The 14,960-nt window shown below is 38.4% G+C and overlaps 1 protein-coding gene across 1 annotated transcript in view; it reads right to left on the reverse strand.

Annotated features, from left to right (window-relative positions):
* The window catches only part of SEMA3A (semaphorin 3A), a gene marked incomplete at its 3' end in the record, with an annotated part of 162,360 nt that overhangs the window by 88,778 nt on the left and 58,622 nt on the right, over positions 1–14,960 (reverse strand). The window contains exon 4 of the mRNA XM_082280615.1: positions 6,165–6,284. Coding sequence (XP_082136741.1) covers positions 6,165–6,284 — 120 coding nt within the window. The remainder of the gene's footprint in view (positions 1–6,164; positions 6,285–14,960) is intronic.

Raw genomic sequence — 14,960 nt, forward strand, 5'->3', positions numbered from 1 at the left:
CTATTCTGACAGCTAAGTTATCACATAAAGCCTAATAGTCCTACTTTAAAGGATCTGCTCTGGAAATAAATGTTTATTGGAAATATATTTTGCTTGCGGATGACAGGATGAAGTTTTGAAAAATCTGAGTTTTCCTGGTTTAACTTCTGCTTTAGCGAAGCAAGTGTTCCAAATACAGCTAAAGTCAAAGGAGATCTGCAGTGTATTCAAAGACAGGCCTTCATAAATAACAGCATTTAACCATGAACCTGATTAATATTTGTTTACAAAGGGGTTTATGGAGTTTCTCAAAAACTCTTTTAAATGGGAATCAAGTTACTTCTTTATGGTGACCTTCTACTTCTGTAATTTTATCACATGATAATACAACATAACAGGAGGTGCTATTTGGGACGTGGCACTCAACCTATAAGAAATGTGTACTTCTGCCTGACAGTGCTTAAAAATGTGTAGAGCTTCCAACAGCACATCCTGGTTTCCTTACTGAAATACTTGTCAGACCTTACCAGAACAACTGATTCACTTAGATTGTCATATGAGAAAGGACTGTCATGTTCTCTCCCATTTCCCTCTACTCCTCTTGTAAATGTTGTATTTGGGTCGTCTAAAAGTTCCCATATCACATCCCTTCCCAAACAATGCCATAATGAATTATGGCTTGGAAAAATAATTAAATGCTATATATAGCTACATATAACTTTACAGAAAACCATACACTTAAATAATATGCTAAGAAGGTGATAGCTATGACAAGATTTATTCTTTTTTAACAAGTGAAGGTAAATTGTACACGTGTGAAAAGCCTGGTTTTGTGTGAAGTATTTTTACACAGGGTAGCCTAAGGGACTGGAAATCAATGTCATGTGGAGCAGCAGAAGTGATGGTTTACAGACTCATCACCTCCAGAGGACTCAAGCCCCTTTGTTTTGTGATTTCAGCCACTGATCCTGTGAGGTGCCTGAACAGATGGGTGCCTAGCACTGACAATCCTGTTACCTGCCATCTTCCACAGACAAGAACATTAATACAGCAAAATATTCTAGTGCCTGGGATTTCCCTGTATGGCAGAAATCACTGCTCAGCTTTTTATGACGCAAGGTCAAGTACATCAGTCTTCGAACATCTTAGAGATGTTTTCTATTTCTCCATGGTAAAACTACTCATGCAATGGAAAGAAGTGCTCTAAAAGGTACTTACACTGCTCCTGAGCTAGAGTTCTGGCTCTTCAGTTTTATTTTCCTGTACTATAGTAACAGGGTATCTGGAAGTTTGAAAAGTTAAAGCACCTGTGAACTAAAGAAGGTTATTGCAGTCTATAAACTAGATCTTTTGATGGCATTTCTCTGTGATTATAGTGATGTTTAGAATGAGTATGTCACACGTAGCAGTTCCATCAAAAATTAGAGTAATCCTTTAACAGTGTCCTTTTCCTTCACATTTTCTCTATATAAGCATATAAATACCATATGAAGGTATAGTTAATTAGATGGAAAGAAAACTAGCCTCAGGTGATTTTTAATCTAAAAAATCATTTGCTCTAATGTTTCACTTAAAAACCACAGCTCAGAATCTTGACTGATGTAAATTGACACAGGTCTGCTGTCTTCAATGAAGTTAGGCTAGTTTATGCCACATCTACTACTACTGAAATCAATGTTTCATCCTGAATTTTTACATTAGAAAAATGCAACATGTGTAGTACCAGCAGTAGCATTGATCCTTCAATTAATGTGTTTCTTCAAAGTCATTCTTTTAGGAAAAAAATGCTCTTCCATCACCATATATATATATATATAATATACACAGAGAGACAACAAGAGAGGTGCATAAATGTGTCAGAACAGGATGTCCATTACTTAAGAAATGCACTCTGAACCTCTTCTAATATGAAGTAAAGAAGGGATAAAAAAGAGTGGAAAGTATATTTCAGCAAAATTTTATGAGTTCAACCAAAGATTTTTAAAATACACAGAGTCCGGAAAAAGAAAATATGTTACAGGTGGTAGCATTATATAACTTCATATGCAATAACTTAATGTTTTATGTACATCATAAATCTAAACTGAATTTAAACCTTCTTTATTGATTGAGAAATAACCTGCAAGTAAAGTGATCCCAGATCTTTTAAGTTCACGCAGTTTAAAATTAGTTTTAATCTGTTGGACAATGACAAGAAATTTGGAATTAGGAGACAAAAAAAGAAGCTGGGTTAGTTCTTCAGACAGCACCTATTGATTTACCTCTGCTGAAGAAACCCTAATGTATTCCTGCTGAAGATCTGGCAAACAATTTTGTAAAGCTCTTGCAATGACTGTCTGAGCATTAAAAAAAAAATAAAAAAGGTACTATAGGGCATTCTCTACACCTCCACCTGTGTGTAAGGGTTAAGTAAATGGAAAATCCTGTTCTTACTGAAACAGGACTGTTCCCGGCTGATTCACTCAAACTACCCCAAAGGGAGCCCCGGGGAAAGGGAGCAGGGCTCCTTCCCCCTGCTCAGGCATGCACAGGCAGGTGCATTCTGCATCCTGTTGTGAATTTCTAGGGGGTTTAATGCACCTCTGTGTCTCCCTGCAGTTGGATTTGTTCCTTTCATGCACAGATCTGACTTCTGTAATTTTGCAACCATTAAGTAAAACATTCCTACACATCCAGCCCAGTTTCCTCAGAAGTCAGTGGGTGCAAAACACAGCTGTACTAATCACTTTCTTGTTTTGTCTGGTAATTGGTTTCTTGTGTTGTATTGCATTATGAGGACAGAATGCTATATATTGCCTAACCCCAGATCCCTGAAGTTTGTGTAGGTTTCTGTGTTAGGTCATCTCCCCTAAACTCATGCACATAAAATGGATGATATCAAGCTTTAAATTTGGCTGCCCTCAGGTATTTTCTGCATATCCACATACTACATTCTCTCTAAATATGTTCTTTCCTGCTTCCTCATGGCTTACGTGCTTAAAGACTATTGAAACATTAACTTTATTCTTCCCTCTAAATACTGTGGTTATTCACTTACACATCTGGAATGGATTTAAGCGAAGATTAGTCTGCTTTACTCCTCAGACTGCGGTGTAATTCACAACATACTAGGTTGTATACATTCACACACATCATTTTTAATCAGATGCACAGCATGCTGTTCATATCCTTTTAGCTTTTTATTATTACTTCTTATACTGTACTTCATCAGACTCAATTAAACCTGCCTAGTTCCATCACCAGAAATTATTTTCTTCAGGTATGGAATGGGGCTGTGATACACTGCTTCATATCAAAGAGATATTCAACAGATATAACAATTCATATTCCCATTACTTTATGACTGTCACACAAAGTAATTTACTTCCTTTCCCCAGTCATAAAAACTGTACCATATTCCAGCCTCCTGCAGCCTACTCCAATTGCTTCCAGAGTCTCCTCTATCACTTGCCACTCTTTTCTTTAAATTTTACTTCTCTACCCTCTTCAGTTTGGCACACACTGATTTCCTCTTCTCCACTGGATTCAGGCAGGTGGGTTACATTCCAAGCTCAGACAAACAAGCAGTCGTACTAGAGAGTAGGAACATTCCCTGACTATTCCCCTAATCAGTTCACATTTACCTTTGTAAGTGCTTGAAAAAGAAATAAGCAGATGGTGAAGTCAGTTAATTTTCCACAAGTGTTGTGGCAGAAAAGAAATCTTCAGGAAGTGTCTTAGATGTCAGTTTTCAACTCATAATCAACTGCTTGTCTTTGCTTATACTTTTACCTTTTATAGTATGCTAGGGAGGTATAAACTCTACATGGTACAGAAGCAATGGCCCTTTGACATCCAGTGCTGCTGTCCGACATGAGAACATAAACCATCTGGCTCTCACAGATGCAGTGTGCAGGGGTGCAGGGGTTAATATTGGATCCCCCTCATTCATGGTGTCTCTAATAGCTACTGTCAATCAAGCACCCTCCTCTTCCTCAGCTCCCAGAGGAGAAGCACATCTGAAATGCCTGGCTAGGTAGTATGGGAAAGGAAGGAGCAGGCTCTAGCTGAGAGAAGGGACAAAATATTTTTCATTGTAAACCTAATAAATTAATTTATTAATCTGATTTTCACCCTTTAAAGAGACAGAACCCAGGCTGACTGTTAAATTTGGCAAAGCTCAAGAAGAGGTGGGTACACTGCCTCCTTCCTGCCTCACTTTCTCTCCACATGGGCAGACTTGGCCTGAAAAAGCAATAAACCCTCCTGCACAACTCTCCAGAGGACACAGAAACTTGTGCCACTGGAAAGGCAGGTGAAGATGATTTCACTCATAGCTTAATTATCTAAAGGAAAACAAAAGCCAATGGTGTCCAAGGCAATTCAGATAAACATACTCCTAATTTCCCTCATTTGCAAAGGTGAAACCAAGGGTCATGAGAATGATTCAGGCTAAGGGGGACTTAGAACCTTACTGCATAAATGAAAAAAAAACCCCAAAGAACAAAAGTAGTCCCCCAAGAATTTAGATTTTATTTATAGTTAGGGACTGCTAAAAAGCTAAAACAAACCTCCTCTTTCACTCCAGGGCCAAATACATCATTGATTCAAGACTTTAAAAACCCAGAATGTTAAACTAAGGTTGGATCTGGCCTCTCATCCCTGATCATCATTTCTATAAATCCTTGATAAAGTGTGTGTTAGTTTTATGGTACAGCAATAAAACAGCCAAATGTAGAACTAAATGACCTCATACGAGCTATCTCTGCGCAGATAGATTCCCTTGGCAGATAGCCAAGGATTGATTGACACACATCTTACGGAACTAGAGTTAATTAATATGTCTACCAATTCCCAAATGGATCTCAGGAAGCAGAGAATCTGTTTAATGCAGTAAGCAATGACATACTGTGTGTGGTCAAGAGACAATCACTAATTGCCAAGAATGCATTGTAATAAAGCATTAAAGAATATGAACAAAACCCTTTCTGCTCTGCAGCTCCCTTATCCCTTCAAAACCTTGTTCTTAGAACATTTTAAAGACTTATGTTTCAAATATCAAAAGACATTTTCATAGGGAAAAATAGTTCCCAGCCTATGAAGTCAACACTCAAAGGGTCTGTTAATTTTTCTATGAGAAGAAATAGTCCTCATTCATTCAACAATGATGTTTTTATTTACAAGGAAATCTGCAAACCTGAATTGCAAAAGCATAAGGTAACTTGAAAGAGCTGTTTTTTCGAAGATCACAGAAGCTACAAGTAACACAATTATGGATTCACTAGTAAAACATACCCATAAATGCTGAAAGCAGATCAGGAGTCGACTGCTAAACTGAAACACTCCATTGAGCAATACTCAGGTAAGCCAGACAGAAAATACAGTAAAGGGGACTAACTTATATTACATACTCATCTTAACAGAAAAATAAGAGATTGACTGTTCCGGAGAGAAAAAGTATTGAAGGGCAGCATAGAGACATTCTAGTCAAATCTTCAGCCAGGAAAACCAGTGCCTTCCTGTGAGTGAGTCTGCTTTTTACCAGGGAAGACCATGCTTATCTGTTTAGTTATGATGATCTCTGACAAAACGGTACAAGAACTACCGCAAGAATTCTGCAATACTAAGCAAAAATCAACAAGAGATTAAAGAAATGGGTGAAAAGAGAGTGATTTGTTTTTCACAAAAAACTAAGGAAACAAAACCTAGGTCACATACGAAAAACTGTCCTAACTGTGTGTTAGGACAAATCTGAGAAGGGGGATTTATGAAGGTCTGACACTATTTTAATTCTCAGCTGGGAGAAAGCTGAGGTGGTGTCAGACTGTACTGACTGGCAGGAAACTAAAGACAGTGTTGGGCCCAGAATAAACACAGTGGTTGAACTACCCCTCTTACACCTGGTACCTGTCCCAACTATTAAAAAGAAGAGTGCTTTTTAACTTCATGAGCACGGTAGATTGGGCCTACTTATACTTATTTAAGCCCCTGGGGGAACGGATGCTGTGCAGGGGAGAAAAGTTAGAGATTCTGCTGTGATTTATCAATCAGCACGTCAGCACCTGATTCAGGAGCAGTTCTTACCAGATTTGCTTCCCAAGCCACAGAAACTAGTGAGAGTGCATTTTGGCAGCAAGAGATCATGGGTAAACACCAATAAAGATTAAAAAGAGGAAAGAGAAAAATACTGTTTTAAGATAGTTTACCTCAGGATGGCTTCCAACTTCAATATAGGTGCAGACTGGATGAAAAGCCCCTGTTCCACAAGCGTACAGGTGGGTTTGGTTGTAAGCCTTAAGCACCTTGATGAAATTAGCACATTCTCTCTGCAAAGAAAAGGAGAAAATAAAAATTATTCATAGAGTTAATTCAGTGATTATGACTAATGGGAGCTCTTCCGTGTTAGAGATATATGGCTGAATGAACAGATTTGTAAAGTGTGATCATTTCATGCTGTTTATAACATTGTTTACTGCTAAGCATTTAATAAAAAGCCTGATTTAATTTCTCATTTAAATATCTTTGGTTGCTATTTAATAAAGCATCCAACCCTAAAGAAAAGATTACAGAAAAAAAGTCCTAATTTTTGTTTCAGACATGCTTCATCTTTGTAATTTATGCTATTGCTGTGTTTGTAAGACAAAACCCATTTATAGAAATGTGTCAGAATGAAATAATGAAGAAAAATGGACCAACTGTTTGCTTGTATTCAATTAAGTAACAATTAGAAGAAAAATGGGCCAGATGGAAGGAGTTGATGAAAACCAAATCATTGATACAACATTTTTAACAATCATATGACTGCTGCCTCACCCCCACTGTCTGTGTCTAGGGGCCAGTCTTACACATATGAATACATATGTTAAACTTCCATACAATCATTGACAACCCCTAGAATGTAAGCTTTGCAAGACTTGGACTTTATGTTTTCTTCCTAAATAAATTATCCATCATGACTTATTTTAAATCTCAGCAAATTAAAGCTTAATAGCAACACTAACAATCCCTAGTACAAACACTATCTATTATCTGTTAACAAAACTGTCATCATTAATGACTAATGTAATTAAAATGGATAGCCAAGAGGACAACTTCTTCCATTTGTTTAATATTTTTATTTCAATCAGGTCTAACATTGAAAAGAAATATGTCAATGCCTGTGAGTCAGTCTACAGACACTATTGAAAAAAATGGATTTCAAACAAAAGGAAAATGACAACAAAAAAATTAAATATTTCCACTAAGGTTTGTGTTTAAGATGAGAAAAAATTTTCTCTGCATATTTGATTACTTTTTTGGTACAGTGCTCAACTCTACCTTTCCAAGTGGACCAGGGCCCATGGAAACACCACCTGAGCTACTGCCCCCACAGAAATCTCTTTGACTGGCATCCTCCCTCTCTGTAACTTGCTTGCTAATTAAGCCAGATATTCCCGAACACAAAATAAAGGCTCTGCCAGGAAAATGCATGTGCCATTTGAGGCATGCCTTAGGCCACCACAGGGAAAAGCAATGAACTTACACAGATGAAACACTGATTCCCTGCCTCACACAAAGGACTGTACTGGAAAGACATAGCTCTTACAATTTTATTGTATATTTGCATAACAGAAAATGGCAATGTATTAAAAAGAGCACCCAGAGAAAAGCATACAGAATCTTACTACGTCCCTGAATTACTGCTGTTAACTTATCTTTTCAACAGAAATGGAAAACATAGAGATAGTTAAGGTAATCCAACAGGAAATTGAAAGAAATAGAGATCGATGATACTCTTAATTCTTTCCATTCTGACCTTTCTTAATAAAAACACACACAATTTCTAGTCCATTCTTACTCTTCCCACACACAAGTATAAGCATGTGCATACATTTATTATGTTTATCCACAGACTGCTTTCCACTGTCATATGGTAGAGTACTAGGCAAATACCTGGCATAAATTGTAAAAAAAATATGCTTATATATTTTTATTAATGTTGTTGTTCTTTGCTGCTTTAAATAAAAGAAATATGGAAAACCTATGAAAGTGTATTAATAATTCAATGCTTACAAGAGTAAAATGGGCAAATACCCCAAATTCATGTCACATTAACAAAACTGAAATAGATCCTTTCCTAAATTCTTATATTCTGTGTTTCAGATAGAGCATCTGACTTTGACTCCACATAATTTAAAATTGAGCAATGATGTGTGTGCATTATTAAATAAATTAGAAGTTTCTCACTTAAGAGTTGTATCTGGCCAGATATAAACACAACACAATTTCACTAGGACAGTGCTTTGCCTTGTCAGGTTTAATGTATCAGATTTTAAAAATGTCTTTATGGTCTACTACTACCCTTCATTAAAGTTTTAAAACTACCTACCTGAAGAACATGAAGTGTTAGAGGCTGGTGGCCACATACAAGATGCTGTGAGTAGATGGGCTGGATCCACAGCCAGTGTGAATTAATTGTGCTGATTTCAGAGGAATTATTCTGATTTACAGCAACACACCACCTGTGACTGTACATGTACTCAGAATCCCATAATCACAGAATATTCTGAGTTGGAAGGGACCCACAAGGATCATCAAGTCCAACTCCTCAGTGAATGGCCCTGACAGGGGCTGAACACACAGCCTTGGCATTATTAACACCGTTCTCCAACCCACTGAGATCGTTCAGCTGCTTATCTGTAACATACAGCAAGAAGGTATTAGATAGCTAATGCTTTAAAAGTGAGATGGAAAAACCCTACTTAGATTAGGGGCAGGTGTCTACTTTGATTTTTGCAGATGAAATTAAGAAAAATTCTATCACCACCTTCACTGAATTATTCCAGATCAGCCTATAGGAGAAGGTGGATTAACCCTATCATAGCCATATTTGAATATCCAGAGGATTGGTAGTAGTGTAAATGAGAAAATATCAGTAAAGTGACTCCAAATGTACAAGGTATTTCCAAAATCAGATTTAGCTTATTCATCCTTGCTTTCAAGCTCTTGTACAGGGTGTTTTTTACATTAGTTGTCTGAGAAATACACAACCTAGTTAAACAATGGGGAAGGTAAATACCTACAGCAATAAACCTTTGACTATGACAAATAAATTTATATAACATTTAAGGTTCCTAGTCCAGTTCAGACTGCTCTTATAGCTCCCCTCTGTTTTATAGCTGCATAAAGGAACCATTAAGGTCTATTCAGTAAATTCTCATACACCGCTCTACCAGATTAGGTTTCTTTATATATTTTACATGGTAGTAAAAAAATAAATAAAGAGGGGTATTAAACCACAATAAATGACATCAAAGTAAAGTTACAGTTCTGATTTAAGCCCTTGTCAACTCAGGAAGTTCAAAGTGAAGTTTCTGCCCTGCCTGGGAGACGATGCTATTCTCCCTGGAACAATACCAACAGGCACACGGATTTCCATCTCAGACTCCTTCCTTTGTCTAATTGTGCTCAAGTGCAGCTGCACAGGTACCCCATTATGTGTCGAAATGTTGTACCTGGTCCTTTTATATTCTGAACTTAGCAAGAGTTTGCTTTGGGATGGTGAATACTGGGTTTTCCTGGTTTATGTGACTCTGGGACAAAATAGCTTCCCACAAATCTGTAATAAACCAACTTTAACAGCTTAGAATAATTTGCAGAGACTCTGAATCTCAGCACATGTGTATGACAAAGAAGGTATCATGGAAAATGTGTGTGCCCTGAATGCAGTTTGGGTCTGCCACTATGTAAGACTTGTGTGACTGACTCCTATTCCCACTCGGTCTCCCCATTCCTGCCCTCACAAGACAACTCCTTTAGTGGCATCCAGGCACCATCACTCGTGAAACCTGGCAGGCAGCTCTGCTGCTGCCGACACTGGTGGCTACGTCAACTCGACTACAAAGCAACTCCCCAGTCCCCTTGGCTGGAGGCCTGGAATGACTTGGGTGTCTCCAACTGGGCTTGTCCCACTTGGCAGCAGAGTCTTCCCCTTCCAGACCCCCGGGCTAGCACTATATTGTTGGTGTGAAGGTCTGTGCCAGCAGGACGAGGCATTTCACTGTATGACTGCAGAGTGTAAGGCACTGAAAGGGAGACAAAGACAACAAAAGGCATGTAGTATCTCAGAAAATACGGCAGACAGGGGAAAGCATCCACCAGAGGAAGAGGAGGTAACCCAGAGGCAGAAGCTGTAAGGAACAAATTCTCAGGGAATTTAAACACTGTGTCTGCTTGTGCGGCGCCCAGTGCTTTTGTATCCATTTTTACTTTCCCCAAGAAAGGGATGTTGTTTAAAGAGAACATATTCTGGGCATATCCATACCCTTTGGATATTGTACTTTGTCAAGCAAAACAGATGAAGAAAGAAATTAGACTTAAAAAAAAATATTTTCTGGGTGGAAATTGGTTTTTTACATACTTGAGAGCAGGGTGTTGAGGGAGTTTAAATACTTTTAGCCTAATAATGTGAATGAAAATGAATGCAAGGTTTGAAAGATCTCTGTAGGCAGGAAAGTATTACATGGATGGGTTATGAAAATAAACGTTTAAGAAGAGGAGCACTGGGACCATCATAGTGAATCATTACAAATTCTTGCTCCTAATAATCTTCATTATAATGGATAGTTTAATATTAGGAAACTTTTCTTGTCTACATGAAGGTAACCACTGGTTTATGCCCTAAAGCTTGAGTTTATATATACATACATAGAGCAGAAAGCATAAGTGCTTGCATATGGCATAGACTGATTGAAGTAGATATTCAAAGGGAAAATTAGGTACTGTAACAAGGTACATCACGTGGGAGTCACTGCAGTCCTCAAAATACCCATTAATTTATCTTGCCTACCCCTGGAGAGGATTAATCCTCATTTATATTTCAATAAATGCTCTAAGGTTTCCACAAGAGCTTTAGGTTCTGCCTTTGGCCTTGTACAGAAGTACCTCTATCTGAAAATCCAAGCAACTAAATCCCTACATCATGTCTGAGACCTTCTAGCACAGCCTGCAAGGTCTTCCTCTCTCTCTTCTGACACAGAGAACTTCTTTAGATAGCTACTTTTTTATGTATACAACTGCTGGATCTGTGTCTGCAAACAGTTGTGATGGCAGAATTGCCAACCTACAAAGCATAGCCAAAGGAATGGTGACGTGCAGTAGCTGCAGCAGTCACCACAAACCTTGAGCACAACCCAGTTTGTTTCTCTGTTTGAAGGAATGTGGACCATAACCTTCACCAAAGCCCAAGCAGCTCCTACAGGCTTTCCTGGGGCTAGTTTAGTGTATAAGTGCACCAGGGCATCCAGTTGAAGCCATTCTACCTCGGGTCTGGAAGTTAAAGGTACGTTTGGCCACCTGGAAGGAACACGCCCCAGAAATTCACTGGGCATTCCTGAGTGGGAAAAAGGATTGAACTCCGCGTACAATGAACATGTTTACACTTCCTCTAGACAATTCTGAGGAAGTTGTGGGGTTCAGATCCTCAGTTCCACGCTAATGATTTATTGAAATGAAAGTGGCTAAAAGAGTTTGCATCATACTACGGTAACGCAGCCACAGCACCAAGTCAGCTGCACATTCTGCTACACTAAAGTCCTACTTGTAGAACAACTTAAGAAATTATTAGACTGTCACATTCAGAGTGTGAATTAAAGTAAAAGAGGTCCAGTGTGTCTGGACAGGTGTCTTAACTCAAAATTTTAATTTCAAATATTATATACCAGCTATAAGGGCAGAGGGCCTGTCTTGAAGAGGAGATAAAGTGTTAATTAGATTTTCCAGAAGGGCACCCACTATATGAAGATCAATGTATCTGACTTACAAACCAAACAGACAGATTTATTTTTTAAGAATTTTCTAATATTTATATATCAAGTTGATAGAAGGGCTTATGCAGAGAGAGATTAGCCTGACAAAATAAATTACAAAGAAAATGTCTGCAACCAAAAGAACAAGAGCCAAATGCAGAAAGATTGAAAAACAAACAGTAAAGATATGTAACACTGATTAGGCTGTGTTACACAGACTTTTCCCGGACAGTTACAAAAATAAAGTCCATCCATCTGTCAAAACATCTGCTCCACGTATGAAAATTAAAACAGAATTTAGGTGGGTTTTAGGAGTTTCCAGTAATTATCTCTCCTCCAGAAGCCTGGAACTTATGTCCTTCGATCTGGATTACTAACGCAGCAAAGAGTTTTTAATGACATATTTTTAAGTTGAAGGGTAAGTCCCTGTGACTAACTAATATCCAGATGTTTCTCCATATTTTAAGAAAGTGGTTTCATTTTTTTTAAACCAACATTGATGTCCATACTGCTTCTTCGATATTACAGCAAATGCAAGTGGCCAGATTATGTAGGGCAGTAAGTAGAAGACTAAATGATCCTTTACATTATCATTAGCTTCAACAGTTTTCTGCTGATTTAATCCAGATAAGCATCAGACTCAGTAATGCATTCTTCCTTTATATCAGCCTTCCCACATAGCCAAGTGATTAAAATATCATAAGATTTTGTCTAAACCGGATGGACAAAGGGATTTAGAACTATCATCTAACAGCTGGACAAGCAAAATAAACACGTGTTTTGTGTCTTAAATCAAAATGGATGGACAGCTTTCATTTGAAGTCCCATGCAAGAGGTTAATTATTATGTTTACTTTTTTTTTCCTTCTTCTGTCCCATTAGTTGAATTTTCAAGCGATGAGGTCAGGGATATCCATGGAGAATAAGTAATCCCTGATATTACTGCTGTCATTCAAATTTATCACACTGCTGAAAGATGTTCCGGGTTTATCAGGGAGCTTTTTAACTTCTTTCTTTTTCTGGTGGGCTACTGCTGGCTGCCATCAGTTCAGTCAGTACTGGCAGATATCTTTTTCAGCATGGAGCAGCATTGTTTCAAGGAAAATATTTCTGAAGTGTTAGTGCAATAAATATATGTGTGATTGCCATGTACACAGATGATGGATTCTCAGCTAGACCCGGCAAAGACTTCAGCATGTCAGTAAGCATGGGCGAGGAAGCCTCTTCGGGGTGAGCTCTGCATCGTGTGTGCTTTCACAGCTCCTGCTGTTTGGGTGCAAGATTTCGTAAAATGCAGTAACATTATTTAAAAATTATTGCTGTGTCCCTCTTTTTATTACAGTAACATTTGGAAAAATATTGGTCCAAGTGCAGAGTCTGCCTCAACAGACCCAGAATAAGCACTGAACAAAGCAAATTCTTTGGGTCCTGTTAAAATGAAATGGTCTTTTAAAATTTTATTTTATTGGAGTAGGCTGGTTGGCAACAGTGCTGCAGAGCTACTGTGTTAATATGGGCAGGAACAGGAAAGTCCCCAGGTACTGGAAGCTGTGTGCAGGCCCTAATGGGTGGGGAAATCCTGCCTGGCACCTCTACTCCATGAGATAACCTTCCAGCTGAACCTGTATAGGCAGGTGCATGATTTTAGAGTGGGGGAGGACAGCTGGCGTGGAAACATTTGCAAACTGTGATTTATGACTGTGTACCCCTTGCAGCTGGGATCAATACCATCATTTACATCCCCTTTTTATCATCATTGTACCTTGCAATTAGCAGAATCAATGTTTTATAGTCTTACCTCTGAAAAAGCTAGTCTGCAGCGCTGAGTGAAGCAAGTTGAAGTGTTGGGGTCTGTGTTACAGAAAGGGGTTTCTATTACCTTACTTCTTGGTGGTTACATCCTGCATTTGTCAAAGCCTTACAAGCAGTGTGCATTTCATCACACACACACATGCAAATCCAATACAAACCAAGAATATGCCTAATTTTTCAAAGCTGACAGATCCCCAGATTCAGTGGCCCTTATGCTGGATTGTGATTTACAGGATCTACAGAATCACAGGATTATATGGTATTGTGATTTGGGGGATCTGACTCCTTTGAAGATCTCTATTCCTAGGCATGGTGACCACTGCCAGCATTGCACAGAAACCATTGATTAGTTTCATACCTAAATTTTCCTCTGCTGACAAGATATGCCCTGTGAAACTTCAGACTGATAAGGGTTGATAAGAAATTTTTGGTTGCATAGTACAGCTTACTATGCTTCCAGTTATCTTTCCAATTAAATTATGCCTGTTACCTGTCTGATTTTTTGATATGACAAGAATTCTTGAGAATATTTAAAGTGTATAATTTACTCAAGTTGCAGGATGTCTGCGTGAATTTAAACCATTAAAGCATCAAGACAAGAAAAAAGAAGGCAAGAAAGCAGATGATTTTAAAAAGCCAGCAAAAAAAGGTGCAAATATATCCTGATTCCTTCAAGCCACAAAACAGCAAGCCATATTAGCAAACAGTTGTACTGTCAGTACACTTGCACAGCAGATGGAAAGCTTCTCTGGTTCTGCCTTTGTGCTAGTGAGGGCAAAACACAAGATGTCTCCCTGCCTGCCTACCTACCCACTTGCAAATCTGGGTCATTACTGGTATTTGGTCATTTGGCCCAGGGTTTACCACTGAGGCTAAGCATGGAGGTAGCTGAGCTGGGTGGGATATTCCCTGGGGTCTGTCCTGAAAACAATCTTAATCCAGAAGCCATTTAAAGAAATCATTAGAAGCCATGCTTTGAAGATGCTTCCCTTGACACATTGTACCTCTAAATCTTTGTCATTAGCACTAACCATTTGACCTAGTGATCTTTGGAAGTTAAATTTCCACTTTTTTTTTCTGCATTCAGTATGTTCAAACAACAAAACATGTTTCAAGCCCTGAAATCTTCATTCAGAAGATGCATACAATAAATTTTCCAGACATGTGAACAGCTAGAGGGATGCCACAAAAAGGCTGCAGCACAAAATACCTGATTTAATGACTATGTCATATTTTTGTTCATCTGGTTAATGCACAGTTAACAAGACAAACCAAAGTCTTCTGCAGATGCAGTCCAGCAAACAAGTGGGTTTTTGGATTTTGCAGGCATAGATGACTGTTGTATATTAAACCTTTCCATGAGTTCTAGCAAGGTTCCTTTATTTTGAATTGTTGTTTTTCAGTA

This window comes from Coloeus monedula (genome assembly GCF_965178545.1).
Source record: "Coloeus monedula genome assembly, chromosome: 4".
NCBI lineage: Eukaryota > Metazoa > Chordata > Aves > Passeriformes > Corvidae > Coloeus > Coloeus monedula.